This window comes from Bombina bombina, chromosome 4 (genome assembly GCF_027579735.1).
Source record: "Bombina bombina isolate aBomBom1 chromosome 4, aBomBom1.pri, whole genome shotgun sequence".
NCBI classification, from domain to species: Eukaryota; Metazoa; Chordata; class Amphibia; order Anura; family Bombinatoridae; genus Bombina; species Bombina bombina.
Window position 1 is genome coordinate 126,022,871 of NC_069502.1, and position 15,910 is coordinate 126,038,780.

The window sequence follows — 15,910 nt, forward strand, 5'->3', positions numbered from 1 at the left end:
GATTTGAGAGACAGGGTGTCTCACTAAGGTGCGTATACTGCATTTTCGTATGGGAAGTAGATGCATATATTACAGAAGTGCACAATAAAATTTGTAATTTAACTACACTGGACATGCAAAAAAGCAAGAAATTCGTCATTAAAAGTACAAAATACAGAAAACAATAGTTTTTTTGTAAAATGGGCTGATTATGGGTGTTCCATGAGCGTATATGACATTTTCTCTCAAATCCCAGAGTAATTCTATAAACATTTTCGTACTACCGTTCTTTTTTTTTCTTGCGAGTTAAAAAGTGGCGTGTTTTCACCAAAATATTCAAAACACTAATTATTCTGAAAGGAAAACATATACATACAAAAATGATATTGCATTTAAGGCGCAGTGCACTGAAAACAGTGTAATTTAATTTGCATTAAGCATAATATTCATGTTTTAAAACACGCCAGTTCCCCCTCTGCAATTTGCCCTCCATTGTGAAATTTTACCTATCAGAGAGCTCTCATTATTTGTATGGGAGACATCTCGCCACTCGCAGAGACAGCCCTTTTTTATAGAATATGAGGGCTGCCCCTGAGAGTGTTAGGTTGAGTAACCACCTATTAAGTGGCAATTTTTTTTAGAATCAGGGCCAGAGTCAGAGCATTAATTAAATCTCATACAGAAAAAAATGTAAATGTGTATCCCGTAACTGAACAATTCTAAAGATATTATACATGATGGCTTATTGGTTTAATCCAATGTCATATTCTAATAAACTAGGCTTTCTGCAATCTGATATAACAAAATCAATGAAAAAGTGACAACTTTTAACATACACAAATAGCAATATGTGGACCAATCAACATTGGGACACCTTGTGAGTTGGTGACTGGAGGAGCAGAATATGGCTGTACAGTATTGTATGACTAAGATCCCAATTTTAATATAAAAGCGTAAGTGATTTTTGCAGGTGATTTTTTGCAGCCTTTAAAAACATCATTTATGTAAGAATTTACCTGATAAATTAATTTCTTTCATATTAGCAAGAGTCCATGAGCTAGTGATGTATGTGATATACAATCCTACCAGGAGGGGCAAAGTTTCCCAAACCTCAAAATGCCTATAAATACACCCCCCACAACACCCACAATTCAGTTTAACGAATAGCCAAGTAGTGGGGTGATAGAAAAAGGAGTAAAAAGCATCAAAAAAAGGAACTGGAAATATAATTGTGCTTTATACAAAAAAACATAACCCCCATTAAAAGGATGGGTGTCATGGACTCTTGCCAATATGAAAGAAATGAATTTATCAGGTAATTTCTTACATAAATGATGTTTTCTTTCATGTAATTGGCAAGAGTCCATGAGCTAGTGATGTATGGGAAAGTAATACCCAAGATGTGGAACTCCACAGAAGAGTCACTAGAGAGGGAGGGATAAAATAAAAAAACAGCCATTTTCCGCTGAAAAATTAAATCCACAAACAAAAGAATAAGTTTTTCTTATAATTGAAAAGAAAAAAACTTAAAACATAAGCAGAGGAATCAAACTGAAACAGCTGCCTGAAAAACTTTTCTACCAAAAACTGCTTCCGAAGAGGCAAATACATCAAAACGGTAGAATTTAGTAAATGTATGCAAAGAAGACCAAGTCGCTGCTTTGCAAATCTGATCAACTGAAGCTTCATTCTTAAAAGCCCACGAAGTGGAGACTGATCTAGTAGAATGAGCTGTGATTCTCTGAGGCGGGGCCTGACCCGACTCCACATAAGCCTTATGAATCAAACGCTTTAACCAAGATGCCAAGGAAATAGCAGAAGCTTTCTGACCTTTCCTAGAACCAGAAAAGACAACAAATAGACTAGAAGTCTTCCTGAAATATTTAGTAGCTTCAACATAATATTTCAAAGCTCTTACAACATCCAGAGAATGTAAGGATCTCTCCAAAGAATTCTTAGGATTAGGACACAAAGAGGGGACAACAATGTCCCTATTAATGTTGTTAGAATTCACAACTTTAGGTAAAAACTTAAAAGAAGTCCGCAAAACTGCCTTATTGTGATGAAAAATCAGAAAAGGTGACTCACAAGAAAAAGCAGATAATTTAGAACCTCTTCTAGCAGAAGAGATAGCCAAAAGAAACAACACTTTCCAAGAAAGTAGTTTAATATCCATAGAATGCATATGTTCAAAAGGAGGAGCATGTAAAGCCTTCAAAACCAAATTAAGACTCCAAGGAGGAGAGATTGATTTAATGACAGGCTTGATACAGACCAAAGCCTGAACAAAAAACAGTGAATATCAGGAAGTTTAGCAATCTTTCTTTGAAATAAAACAGAAAGAGCAGAGATTTGTCCCTTCAAGGAACTTGCAGACAAACCTTTATCCAAACCATCCTGAAGAAACTGTAAAATTCTAGGAATTCTAAAAGAATGCCAGGAGAATTTATGAAAAGAACACAATGAAATATAAGTCTTCCAAACTTGATAATAAATCTTCCTAGAAACAGATTTACGAGCCTGTAACATAGTATCAATTACTGAGTCAGAGAAAACTCTATGACTAAGCACTAAGCGTTTAATTTCCATCTCTTCAAATTTAATGATTTGAGATCCTGATGGAAAAACGATCCTTGAGACAGAAGATCTGGTCTTAAAAGAAGTGGCCATGGTTGACAACTGGCCATCCGGACAAGGTCCGCATACCACAACCTGTGAGGCCATGCTGGTGCTACCAGAAACACTAACAAATGTTCCATGATGATCTTGGAGATCACTTTTGGAAGAAGAACTAGAGGCGGGAAGATATAAGCAGGTTGGTAAAACCAAGGAACCGCTAACACATCCACCGACTCCGCATTAGGATTCCTGGAGCTGCACAAGTACCTGGGAAGTTTCTTGTTCAGATGGGAAGCAATCAGATCTATTTCTGGAAGACCCCACATCTGAACAATCTGAAAAACACATCTGGATGCAGTGACCACTCCCCCGGATGTAAAGTCTGACGGCTGAAAAAATCTGCTTCCCAATTGTCTACACCTGGGATATGTACTGCAGAAATTATACAAGAGCTGGATTCCGCCCAAGCGAGTATCCGAGATACTTCTTTCATAGCTAGGGGACTGCGAGTCCCACCCTGATGATTGACATATACCACAGTTGTGACATTGTCAGAAAACAAATGAATGGTTCTCTCTTCAATAGAGGCCAAACCTGAAGAGCCCTGAAAATAGCACGGAGTTCTAAAATATTGATTGGTAACCTCGCCTCTTGAGATTTCCAAACCCCTTGTGCTGTCAGAGATCCCCAGACAGCTCCCCAACCTGAAAGACTTGCATCTGTTGTGATTACAGTCCAGGGTGGACGAACAAAGGAGGCCCCTTGAACTATACGATGGTGGTCTAACCACCAAGTCAGAGAGAGTAGAACATTGGGATTTAAGGATTTCAATTGTGATATCTTTGTATAATCCCTGCACTATTGATTCAGCATACAAAGCTGGAGAGGTCTCATATGAAAACGAGCAAAGGGGATCGCGTCTGATGCTGCAGCCATGAGACCTAAAACTTCCATGCACAAAGCCACTGAAGGGAATGACTGAGACTGAAGGTTCCGACAAGCTGAAACCAATTTTATTTGTCTCTTGTCTGTTAGAGACAGAGTCATGGACACTGAATCTATCTGGAAAACTAAAAAGGTGACCCTTGTCTGAGGAATCAAGGAACTTTTTGGTAAATTGATCCTCCAACCATGTCTTTGAAGAAACAACACTAGTTGATTTGTGTGAGATTCTGCAGAATGTAAAGACTGAGCCAGTAACAAGATATTGTCCAAATAAGGAAACACGACAATACCCTGCTCTCTGATTACAGAGAGTAGGGCACCGAGAACCTTTGAAAAAATTATTGGAGCTGTCACTAGGCCTAATGGAAGAGCAACAAATTGGTCATGCTTGTCTAGAAAAGAGAATCTCAGAAAGCGATAGTGATCTCAATGAATCGGAACATGAAGATATGCATTCTGTAAGTCTAGCGTGGACATATAATGACCTTGCTGAACCAAAGGCAGAATGGTCCTTATAGTCACCATTTTGAAAGTTGGCACTCTTACAAAACAGTTCAAAATTTTCAGATACAGAACTGGCCTGAATGAATTTTCTTTCTTTGGGACAATGAATAGATTTGAATAAAACCCCAGACCCTGTTCCTGAAACGGAAATGGTATCATTACCCCTGAAAGCGCTAGATCTGAAACACACTTCACAAAAGCCTGAGCATTCACTGGATTTGCTGGAACGCGTGAGAGAAAAAATCTTCTCACAGGAGGTCTCATTCTGAATCCTATTTGATACCCTTGAGAGACAATGCTCTGAATCCAATGATTTTGGACAGAATCTGTCCAAATGTTCTGGAAAAATTGTAATCTGCCCCCCACCAGCTGATCTGGAATGAGGGCCGCACCATCATGCAGACTTGGGGGCTAGCTTTGGTTTCTTAAAAGGCCTGGATTTATTCCAACATGAAGATTTCCAATTGGAACCAGATTCCTTGGGGGATGGATTTGGTTTCTGTTCCTTATTCTGTCGAAAGGAATGAAAACGATTAGAAGCTTTAGATTTACCTTTAGATATTTTATCCTGAGGTAAAAAAACTCCCTTCCCCCAGTGACAGTTGAAATAATGGAATCCATCTGAGAACCAAATCAATTGTTACCTTGGAAAGAAAGAGATAGTAATCTAGACTTAGATACCATGTCAGAATTCCAATATTTGAGCCACAAAGCTCTTCTAGCTAAAATAGCTAAAGACATAGGTTTAACATCAATTTTGATTATATCAAAAATAGCATCACAGATAAAATGATTAGCATGTTGAAGCAAGCGAACAATGCTAGAAAAATCAGAATCTGTTTCCTGTTGCGCTAAGCTTTCCAACCAGAAAGTTGATGCAGCTGCAACATCAGCTACAGAAATTGCAGGCCTGAGAAGATAGCCAGAAGTTTCCTATCTAAAGGAACCTTAAAAGAAGTACTATCTTTCATAGGGATAGTAGTACGTTTGGCAAGAGTAGAAATAGCCCCATCAACTTTGGGGATTTTTTCCCAAAACTCCAGTCTGGCTGCTGGCAAAGCATACAATTTTTTAAACCTAGAAGAAGGAATAAAAGAAGTGCCAGGTCTATTCCATTCCTTTGAAATCATATCAGAAATAGCATCAGGAACTGGAAAAACCTCTGGAGTAACCACAGGAGTTTTATAAAGATAATTTAAACGTTTACTAGTTTTAATATCAAGAGGACTAGTTTCCTCAATATCCAAAGTAATTAACACTTCTTTCAACAAGGAACAAATATACTCCATCTTAAAGAGATAAATAGATTTGTCAGTGTCAATATCTGAGGTAGGATCTTCTAAATCAGATAGATCCTCATCAGAGGAGGATAATTCAGTATGTTTTCGGTCATTTGAAAATTCATCATATTTATGAGAAGTTTTAAAAGACCTTTTACATTTATAAGAAGGCGGAATGGCAGACAAAGCCTTCTGAATTGCATCAGCAATAAAATCTTTTATATTCACAGGGATATCATGTAGATTAGATGTTGAAGGAACAACAGGCATTGTACTAGTACTGATGGATACATTCTATGCATGTAAAAGATTATCATGACAACTGTTACATACTACAGCTGGAGATATAATCTCCGCTAGCTTACAACAGATACACTTATCTTTGGTAGAACTGTTATCAGGCAGCAGGAATCCAACAGTGGCTTCTGAGACAGGATCAGATTGAGACATCTTGCAAATGTAAGAGAAAAAAACAACATATAAAGCAAAATGATCAATTTCCTTATATGGCAGTTTCAGAAATAAGAAAAAAATGCAAACAGCATAGCCCTCTGAGCATAGAAAAAGGCAAGAGGCATATAGGAAGTGGGGTTTAAATAATAAAATTATTTGGCGCCAAGTATGACGCGCAACGCAAAACAATTTTTTTTGGCACTAACAACATCTGGAAATGACGTAATTTGCGTCATAGCAGACGCAACCTTGTGCAAGGAAAGTTGGCGTCAACTAAGACGCCGGAAATAACAAATTTGCGTCACCGAACGTATCTTTGTGCCAAAAAAATTGTCTCGCCAAGAATGACGCAATAAATATCAGCATTTTGCGGCCTCGCAAGCCTAAATTTTGCCCGTGAAAATTAATAAAAACAGTCAATTTTGAAGAAAAATAACTTCCTAAATATGCTTTTCCCAATTTTGAAACTGATAGTCTGCAAAAGTAAATATACATAAACCTGACTCATGGCAAATATAAGTACAATACATATATTTAGAACTTTATATAAATACATAAAGTGTCAGACCATAGTTGAGAGTGTCTTAAGTAATGAAAACATACTTACCGAAAGACACCCATCCACATATAGCAGATAGCCAAACCAGTACTGAAACAGTTATTAGTAGAGGTAATGGAATATAAGAGTATATCGTCAATCTGAAAAGGGAGGTAGGAGATGAATCTCTACGACCGATAACAGAAAACCTATTAAATAGATCTCCAGCGAGGAAAACCATTGCATTCAATAGGTGATACTCCCTTCACATCCCTCTGACATTCACTGTACTCTGAGAGGAATCGGGCTTCAAAATGCTGAGAAGCGCATATCAACGTAGAAATCTTAGCACAAACTTAATAGGGTATAATGAGTAAGAGAGATGAGCATGCAAGTTTATCAATTAAAGTAAGAGCGGTGGGCATTTTTTGGGGGTGAGGGAGGTAATTATTAATAAGATTGATTAGAATAAAGGTTGTGAACACACCCCTGGGGCAATGTTGTTTGTTTCTATAGGTTTTTTATAGGTTTTTTGTTTTTGTTTTATATGTTACAAGTATTTGTTTAAAGCATTCTGTTAATCACTTTACCAACATGCTGGTCGACCTAATATTAACTCTCATAGCAAGTATAAAACATTGGAAAATGCTCCTCACTGGCCGGAACTTTTGGAGCACCAACAATACATGCTTACTTCAAAATCAGGAACTGATTATGTGATTTATATGTGAGAGACTTGTGTCACATACAGTTTCGGAGGTTGCACATGCCGCTGATGATTAGTTTCTGAGAGACAATAGGTATTCAGTGATCTGAGGGTTTTTGTCAGATGTGTGATATATAGAATTGACACTCCTTGTATGTTTACTTTTTACCTGACCAGACATTGTTATTTTACCTTTAGTTCAAATAAAAAAATAAAATATAAAAAGAAAAAAAAAAAAGAAATCTTAGCACAAACTTACTTCACCACCTCCATAGGAGGCAAAGTTTTTAAAACTGAATTGTGGGTGTGGTGAGGGGTGTATTTATAGGCATTTTGAGGTTTGGGAAACTTTGCCCCTCCTGGTAGGATTGTATATCCCATACGTCACTAGCTCATGGACTCTTGCCAATTACATGAAAGAAAATGTTCTGTTTATTTGCAAGCGGATGTGTGCCAATGCCCCTGTTTTGTGTAACTATTTGGTCTCATTGACTGCACTCCAAAATATGTTTATAAACTCTTTGTAAGGTGTGCTAAACCGTACTTTCTGTATATGTATTTAACAAAAGAAAAACTGACCATCTCCCATTGTTTAAAGCACCCACCTAAGCTCAGCTGTATTCATGACAGTGTATTAGAATTGTACATAAAGCCAGGGATTCTCATTCTATTATAACAAGAGAAGCAGGAATGATTCAACCCATAAAGGCAAAGTAGCGTAGTGTTTTAGACCATTCAACAAATGGGATATCTTGTAAGTTGGTGACTGTTATTAGTGTATGTATATGCTTTCAGGCACATTAAAATAGTTCTTGATATATGATCATGTGAAACTCATCAGGGATTTCTAAGATATGGGATCATCTACCCTGAGCCCGCGGGAGACAATGTGCAAGACCCCCAGTCGGCAAAACAAGATTAAAGTGACAGTCTACAACAAAATGATTATTTTTTTTCAAAAAGCTAGATAATCCCTTTATTACCCGTCCCCCAGTTTTGCTTAACCAACACGGTTATATTAATATATTTCTTACCTCTGTGATATAAGGAGGCAGACTGCCTCCTTATTTCAGTTATTTTGACAGAGTTGCATTTTAGCCAAACAGTGCTGACGCATAAATAACTCCACTGGAGCAAGCATAATGTTACCTATATAACACAGTTGAACTAGCAGTGTATAACTGTGAAAAACTATGCACTGAGGTAAGTGGCGGCCTTCATGGGCTAAAAAATTAGCATATGAGCCTAGCTAGGTTTAGCTTTCAACAAAGAATACCAAAAGAACAAAGAAAATGTGATGATAAAAGTAAATTGGAAAGTTGTTTAAAGTTACATGCCCTATCTGAATCATGAAAGTTTAATTTTGACCACATCCATTCCAGTCATACCCAGGAAGTGATGTCACAGCATAGTATACACTACAAGAAAAAGAGGAACAATTTTGGGACATTCAGTCCACCTCTGAACTAATTGTAAACAGGGATGGCTGTAAAGATGACCTACAGGTCTAATCAAGAAAAAAAGAGTATCCTAAATTGCATCAAGGTTGGCTTTTTTTTCCAATAAAAATATTGAAGATAAACAGAAAACATTGAAATATCTGTGAATTAAATGTTCATTGCAATACATATGTCTTGGAACTAAAAGTAAAAGAAATATTCCAACCAATGCAGCTTAACAACAGGCACAGAGCAAGTGAAAGATGAAAATTATTTAAGGAGGATGATGCAGTATATAAAATCATTTAAAAGCTTGTAAATAGTTAAAAAGAACAACAATATTAACCATAAAAGGCAAATAAATAAACGGAAGCAACATAAGCAGGAAAATGTTTGAACAATTAAATGTGAGTTGATTAAGATGATCAGAAAAAAAACAGGAAATGACGATAAAGACAATAAAGACAAATTTATAATTTCATTATTCAGATAGGGCATGTAAATTTAAACATAGAAATAATTTACTTGTGTTATCAAATTTGCTTTGTTCACTATGTATCCTTTGTTGAAAACAATACTTAGGTAGGCTTAGAACCATCAATGCACTACTGGGAGCTAGCTGCTGATTGGTAGCTGCACATATATGCCCTTTGTTGAGCTAACTTCCACTATTTTATTACTGCTTTCAGGTTTGATCTTCAATAAAGGATATCAAAGACTGAAGAAAATTAAATAATAATTATTGAAGTAATTTGGAAAGTTGTTTCATGTCCCTTTATGACCCTTTAATTTTAACTTTTCTATCCCTTTAAGGTGTGTATGTGTGTGAATTCGGAAATTGTAAGTACTTGGGAACTGGACAGAATTTCACTACAGACCGACAACCAAGGGGTTAAAAGATATTTCCTCGCACTTGTTAACACGCACTACCCACCTGTGCACACAAACCATTACAATGCAATAATCGAGAAATGTTCTGATCTGATCAACACAAAGCTACTTGCAGCTAGGCAAATTCTATTTAATACAAATGTAATGAGATGCCATGACTTATGTATGACTTAATATGACCTTATCATTAGGCTTCTTCAGATCAATCTTTATTGAAAGAATACTCAGGAAACAGTTTGTTTTGTTTAATGTGTAACAAATGTTTAGTGTGATGTTACTGGTCTTTTTGTAGATCCCTAAAATTTCCCACAACAGCAGCTTTAAATGTAACATGAATTATTGCAATAAAATGCATCAGGGAGATAGTTCGTGCGTGTTCTAGAACATGTGACAAATAACAAAGTGGTTGTAAGAGAGCATCAGGGGGCGCATCTCGTACTGCGCTACTCTGTGCCAGCTGCCTAGAAAACCAGTGGAAGTGAGAATTGGAATCCGCTGGCACCAAGAGTTCTGCTGAGGTGCGCAATGGTGTCCTGATCCCCAGAAGTAAGTGTGCCCACGGGTGCCCTGAGTGATCCCTAGAAGTGTTGTGCCCACGTGTGCCCTGATGGTGATCTCTAGAAGTGTTGTGCCTGTGTGCCCTGATGGTGATCTCTAGAAGTGCTGTGCCCACATGTGCCCTGACAGTGATCCCCAGAAGTAAGTGGTGTGCCCACGGGTGCCCTGAGTGATCCCTAGAAGTGCTGTGCCCACGTGTGCCCTGATGGTGATCTCTAGAAGTGTTGTGCCTGTGTGCCCTGATGGTGATCTCTAGAAGTGCTGTGCCCACATGTGCCCTGACAGTGATCCCCAGAAGTAAGTGGTGTGCCCACGGGTGCCCTGAGTGATCCCTAGAAGTGCTGTGCCCACGTGTGCCCTGATGGTGATCTCTAGAAGTGTTGTGCCTGTGTGCCCTGATGGTGATCTCTAGAAGTGCTGTGCCCTGATGTTGTGCCTGTGTGCCCTGATGGTGATCTCTAGAAGTGCTGTGCCCTGATGTTGTGCCTGTGTGCCCTGATGGTGATCTCTAGAAGTGTTGTGCCTGTGTGCCCTGATGGTGATCTCTAGAAGTGCTGTGCCCTGATGTTGTGCCTGTGTGCCCTGATGGTGATCTCTAGAAGTGCTGTGCCCTGATGTTGTGCCTGTGTGCCCTGATGGTGATCTCTAGAAGTGCTGTGCCTGTGTGGTGATCCCTAGAACAATAAGGCACACGTGGGCACAACACTACTAGGCTAGAAGTGTTGTGCCCACGTGAGCCCTTATTTTAATCCCCAGCAGTGTAATAGCCAGGGGTGCCCTGATGCTGACCTAAATGGCTATGTGCCGTGCCCTGATGGTGAAGTATCTACTGTCTGTGCCCAAGTTTGCCCTTATGGTGTGCTGTTCTCATGTGTACACTGATAGGCAGAAGTGCCCTCACAGAGTGGTCGCTAGAAGTATTTCTGTAAATTTCTTACCAGTAACGCTGGGCAATGTGGTGACTGCTTGGTGTTGGCATTTGGTGCGGTCAGCTGGAGCTCCAGGGCTCCCTCAGCCATGACAGGAGTAGTGTGTGCCGTGACCGGGCAGCAGTAGAGCTGTCACCAGGTGGGCGGGGTCAGGTCAGGCTGGTTTACTGATAACGGTTCGGGTGGTGGAGTATAGGTCTGCTGCGCGCTCACACTGTCTACTGCTGTCATACGCGCTGTACCGCGCACACTGTGGTGGTGGGGGTATTCTGCTGTGTATTCACTGTTATATATGTCATTCTACTGCTATACACAATATACTGCAGGAGTCAGGTAACACTGTCCCTCTATCCCTATACTGTTATATATGTCATTCTACTGCTATACACAATATACTGCAGGAGTCAGGTAACATTGCTCCTCTATCCCTATACTGTTATATATGTCATTCTACTGCTATACACAATATACTGCAGGAGTCATGTAACACTGTCCCTCTATCCCTATACTGTTATATATGTCATTCTACTGCTATACACAATATACTGCAGGAGTCAGGTAACACTGTCCCTCTATCCCTATACTGTTATATATGTCATTCTACTGCTATACACAATATACTGCAGGAGTCAGGTAACACTGTCCCTCTATCCCTATACTGTTATATATGTCATTCTACTGCTATACACAATATACTGCAGGAGTCAGGTAACACTGTCCCTCTATCCCTATACTGTTATATATGTCATTCTACTGCTATACACAATATACTGCAGGAGTCAAGTAACACTACTCCTCTATCCCTATACTGTTATATATGTCATTCTACTGCTATACACAATATACTGCAGGAGTCAGGTAACACTGCTCCTCTATCCCTATACTGTTATATATGTCATTCTACTGCTATACACAATATACTACAGGAGTCAGATAACACTGCTCCTCTATCCCTATACTGTTATGTGTTATTATTATCTTCTGCTATACACAATATACTGCAGGAGTCAGGTAACACTGCTCCTCTATCCCTATACTGTTATATATATCATTCTACTGCTATACACAATATACTGCAGGAGTCAGGTAACACTGCTCCTCTATCCCTATACTGTTATATATGTCATTCTACTGCTATACACAATATAATGCAGGAGTCAGATAACACTGCTCCTCTATCCCTATACTCTTATGTGTTGTTATTATTATTATCTTCTGCTATACACAGTATACTGCAGGAGTCAGGTAACACTGCTCCTCTATCCCTATACTGTTATGTGTTATTATTATTTTCTGCTATACACAATATACTGCAGGAGTCAGGTACACTGCTCCTCTATCCCTATACTGTTATGTGTTATTATTATTTTCTGCTATACACAATATACTGCAGCAGTCAGGTAACACTGCTCCTCTATCCCTATACTGTTATGTGTTATTATTATCTTCTGCTACTGCTATATACAATATACTGCAGGAGTCAGGTAACACTGCTCCTCTATCCCTATACTGTTATATATGTCATTCTACTGCTATACACAATATACTGCAGGGGTCAGGTAACACTGTCCCTCTATCCCTATACTGTTATATATGTCATTCTACTGCTATACACAATATACTACAGGAGTCAGGTAACACTGCTCCTCTATCCCTATACTGTTATATATGTCATTCCACTGCTATACACAACATACTGCAGGAGTCAGGTAACACTGCTCCTCTATCCCTCCCTATACTGTTATGTGTTATTATTATCTTCTGCTATACACAATATACTGCAGGAGTCAGGTAACACTGCTCCTCTATCCCTATACTGTTATGTGTTATTATTATTTTCTGCTATACACAATATACTGCAGGAGTCAGGTAACACTGCTCCTCTATCCCTATACTGTTATGTGTTATTATTATCTTCTGCTACTGCTATATACAATATACTGCAGGAGTCAGGTAACACTGCTCCTCTATTCCTATACTGTTATATATGTCATTCTACTGCTATACACAATATACTGCAGGAGTCAGGTAACACTGCTCCTCTATCCCTATACTGTTATATATGTAATTCTACTGCTATACACAATATAATGCAGGAGTCAGATAACACTGCTCCTCTATCCCTATACTCTTATGTGTTATTATTATTTTCTGCTATACACAATATACTGCAGGAGTCAGGTACACTGCTCCTCTATCCCTATACTGTTATGTGTTATTATTATTTTCTGCTATACACAATATACTGCAGGAGTCAGGTACACTGCTCCTCTATCCCTATACTGTTATGTGTTATTATTATTTTCTGCTATACACAATATACTGCAGGAGTCAGGTAACACTGCTCCTCTATCCCTATACTGTTATATATGTCATTCTACTGCTATACACAATATACTGCAGGGGTCAGGTAACACTGTCCCTCTATCCCTATACTGTTATATATGTCATTCTACTGCTATACACAATATACTACAGGAGTCAGGTAACACTGCTCCTCTATCCCTATACTGTTATATATGTCATTCCACTGCTATACACAACATACTGCAGGAGTCAGGTAACACTGCTCCTCTATCCCTCCCTATACTGTTATGTGTTATTATTATCTTCTGCTATACACAATATACTGCAGGAGTCAGGTAACACTGCTCCTCTATCCCTATACTGTTATGTGTTATTATTATTTTCTGCTATACACAATATACTGCAGGAGTCAGGTAACACTGCTCCTCTATCCCTATACTGTTATGTGTTATTATTATCTTCTGCTACTGCTATATACAATATACTGCAGGAGTCAGGTAACACTGCTCCTCTATTCCTATACTGTTATATATGTCATTCTACTGCTATACACAATATACTGCAGGAGTCAGGTAACACTGTCCCTCTATCCCTATACTGTTATATATGTCATTCTACTGCTATACACAATATACTACAGAATTCAGGTAACACTGCTCCTCTATCCCTATACTGTTATATATGTCATTCCACTGCTATACACAACATACTGCAGGAGTCAGGTAACACTGCTTCTCTATCCCTATACTGTTATATATGTCATTCTACTGCTATACACAATATACTGCAGGAGTCAAGTAACACTACTCCTCTATCCCTATACTGTTATATATGTCATTCTACTGCTATACACAATATACTGCAGGAGTCAGGTAACATACTGCTCCTATATACACTACAGTATACTGTTATTTGTTATTGATCTATCAGTAACTTCTGCGTCTGTTACACATAATATTGTTCCCCATATTCACCAAACCACTGTAATGTATAACCTGCTTCTATACACAATATACTGGGGGCATCACATGATACACGGCTACTCTACACACTATACTGTTATGTAACATTGTTCTACTACCTACTGTACAGCTGTCGTTTGTATTAGTTTCACTAAACACACAATACTTCCCCTTATATGTATAATATTGTGCCCCATAACCACTAAACCACTGTTATAGAAGCTACAGTGCTATCAAAATGTACATCATACGGTAGTGTATAGCATTATACTGTAGCATTATGCTGTAGTGTATAGCATTATACTGTAGTGTATAGCATTATACGGTATCTACACACAACATGCTGCTTATAGGAATTATTCTTCTAACCTGTATAACTGTCCTGTGTGACAGCCACATGTGTAAACTATATGCTACTTATATGTTTGTCACTGCTCTTATACAAAGGCTGTTTGCATGAATTATTCTGCTACTATGTGCAATATACAAGACACACTGCTGCTATACACATTATGCTGCTATTTTTTGTGTTTTACTGCTCATATACACAACACTGTATATGTCATTATTCTGCTACTATACTGCTGCTATACACAATATCGTGGTTATTTTGTGTGTTATACTGCTCATATACACAAATACTGCATATGTCATCACCCTGCTACTATGTGCAATATACAGGTGATACACTGCTGCTATAGACAACATGCTGCAGGTATTTTGTGTGTTATACTGCTTATATACACAAATACTGCTTATGTCATCACCCTGCTACTATGTGCAATATACAGGTGATACACTGCTATTATAGACAACAAGCTGCAGTTATTTTGTGTGTTATACTTCTCATATACACAAAATACTGCATATGTCATCACACTGCTACTATGTGCAATATACAGGTGATACACTGCTGCTATACACAATATGCTGCAGTTATTTTGTGTGTTATACTGCTCATATACACAAATACTGCATATGTAATCACCCTGCTACTATGTACAATATACAGGTGATACACTGCTGCTATACACAATATGCTGCAGTTATTTTGTGTGTTATACTGCTCATATACACAAAATACTGCATATGTCATCACACTGCTACTATGTGCAATATAGAGGTGATACACTGCTGCTATAGACAATAAGCTGCAGTTATTTTGTGTGTTATACTGCTCATATACACAATATACTGCATATGTCATTACCCTGCTACTATGTACAATATACAGGTGATACACTGCTGCTATAGACAATAAGCTGCACTTATTTTGTGTGTTATACTGCTCTTATACACAAAACACTGCATGTGTCATCACCCTGCTACTATGTGCAATATACAGGTGATACACTGCTGCTATACACAATATGCTGCAGTTATTTTGTGTGTTATACTGCTCATATACACAAAATACTGCATATGTCACCACCCTGCTACTATGTGCAATATACAGGTGATACACTGCTGCTATGCACAATATGCTGCAGTTATTTTGTGTGTTATACTGCTCATATGCACAAAATACTGCATATGTCATCACCCTCCTACTATGTACAATATACAGGTAATACACTGCTGCTATAGACAATAAGCTACACTTACTTTGTGTGTTATACTGCTCATATACACAAAATACTGCATACATCATCACCCTGCTACTATGTGTAATATACAGGTGATACACTGCTGCTATAGACAATATACTGCAGTTATTTTGTGTTATACTGATCATATACACAAAATACTGCATATGTCATCACCCTGCTACTATGCGCAATATACAGGTGATACACTACT

General features: G+C 38.3%; 1 protein-coding gene across 1 annotated transcript in view; it reads right to left on the reverse strand.

Annotated features, from left to right (window-relative positions):
- MFSD2B (MFSD2 lysolipid transporter B, sphingolipid) overlaps positions 1 to 10,935 on the reverse strand; it is a 312,518-nt gene extending 301,583 nt beyond the window's left edge. Inside the window, exon 1 of the mRNA XM_053709634.1 lies at positions 10,851 to 10,935. Coding sequence (XP_053565609.1) covers positions 10,851 to 10,931 — 81 coding nt within the window. The 5' untranslated portion in view covers positions 10,932 to 10,935. The remainder of the gene's footprint in view (positions 1 to 10,850) is intronic.
- Positions 10,936 to 15,910: the final 4,975 nt, after the last annotated feature.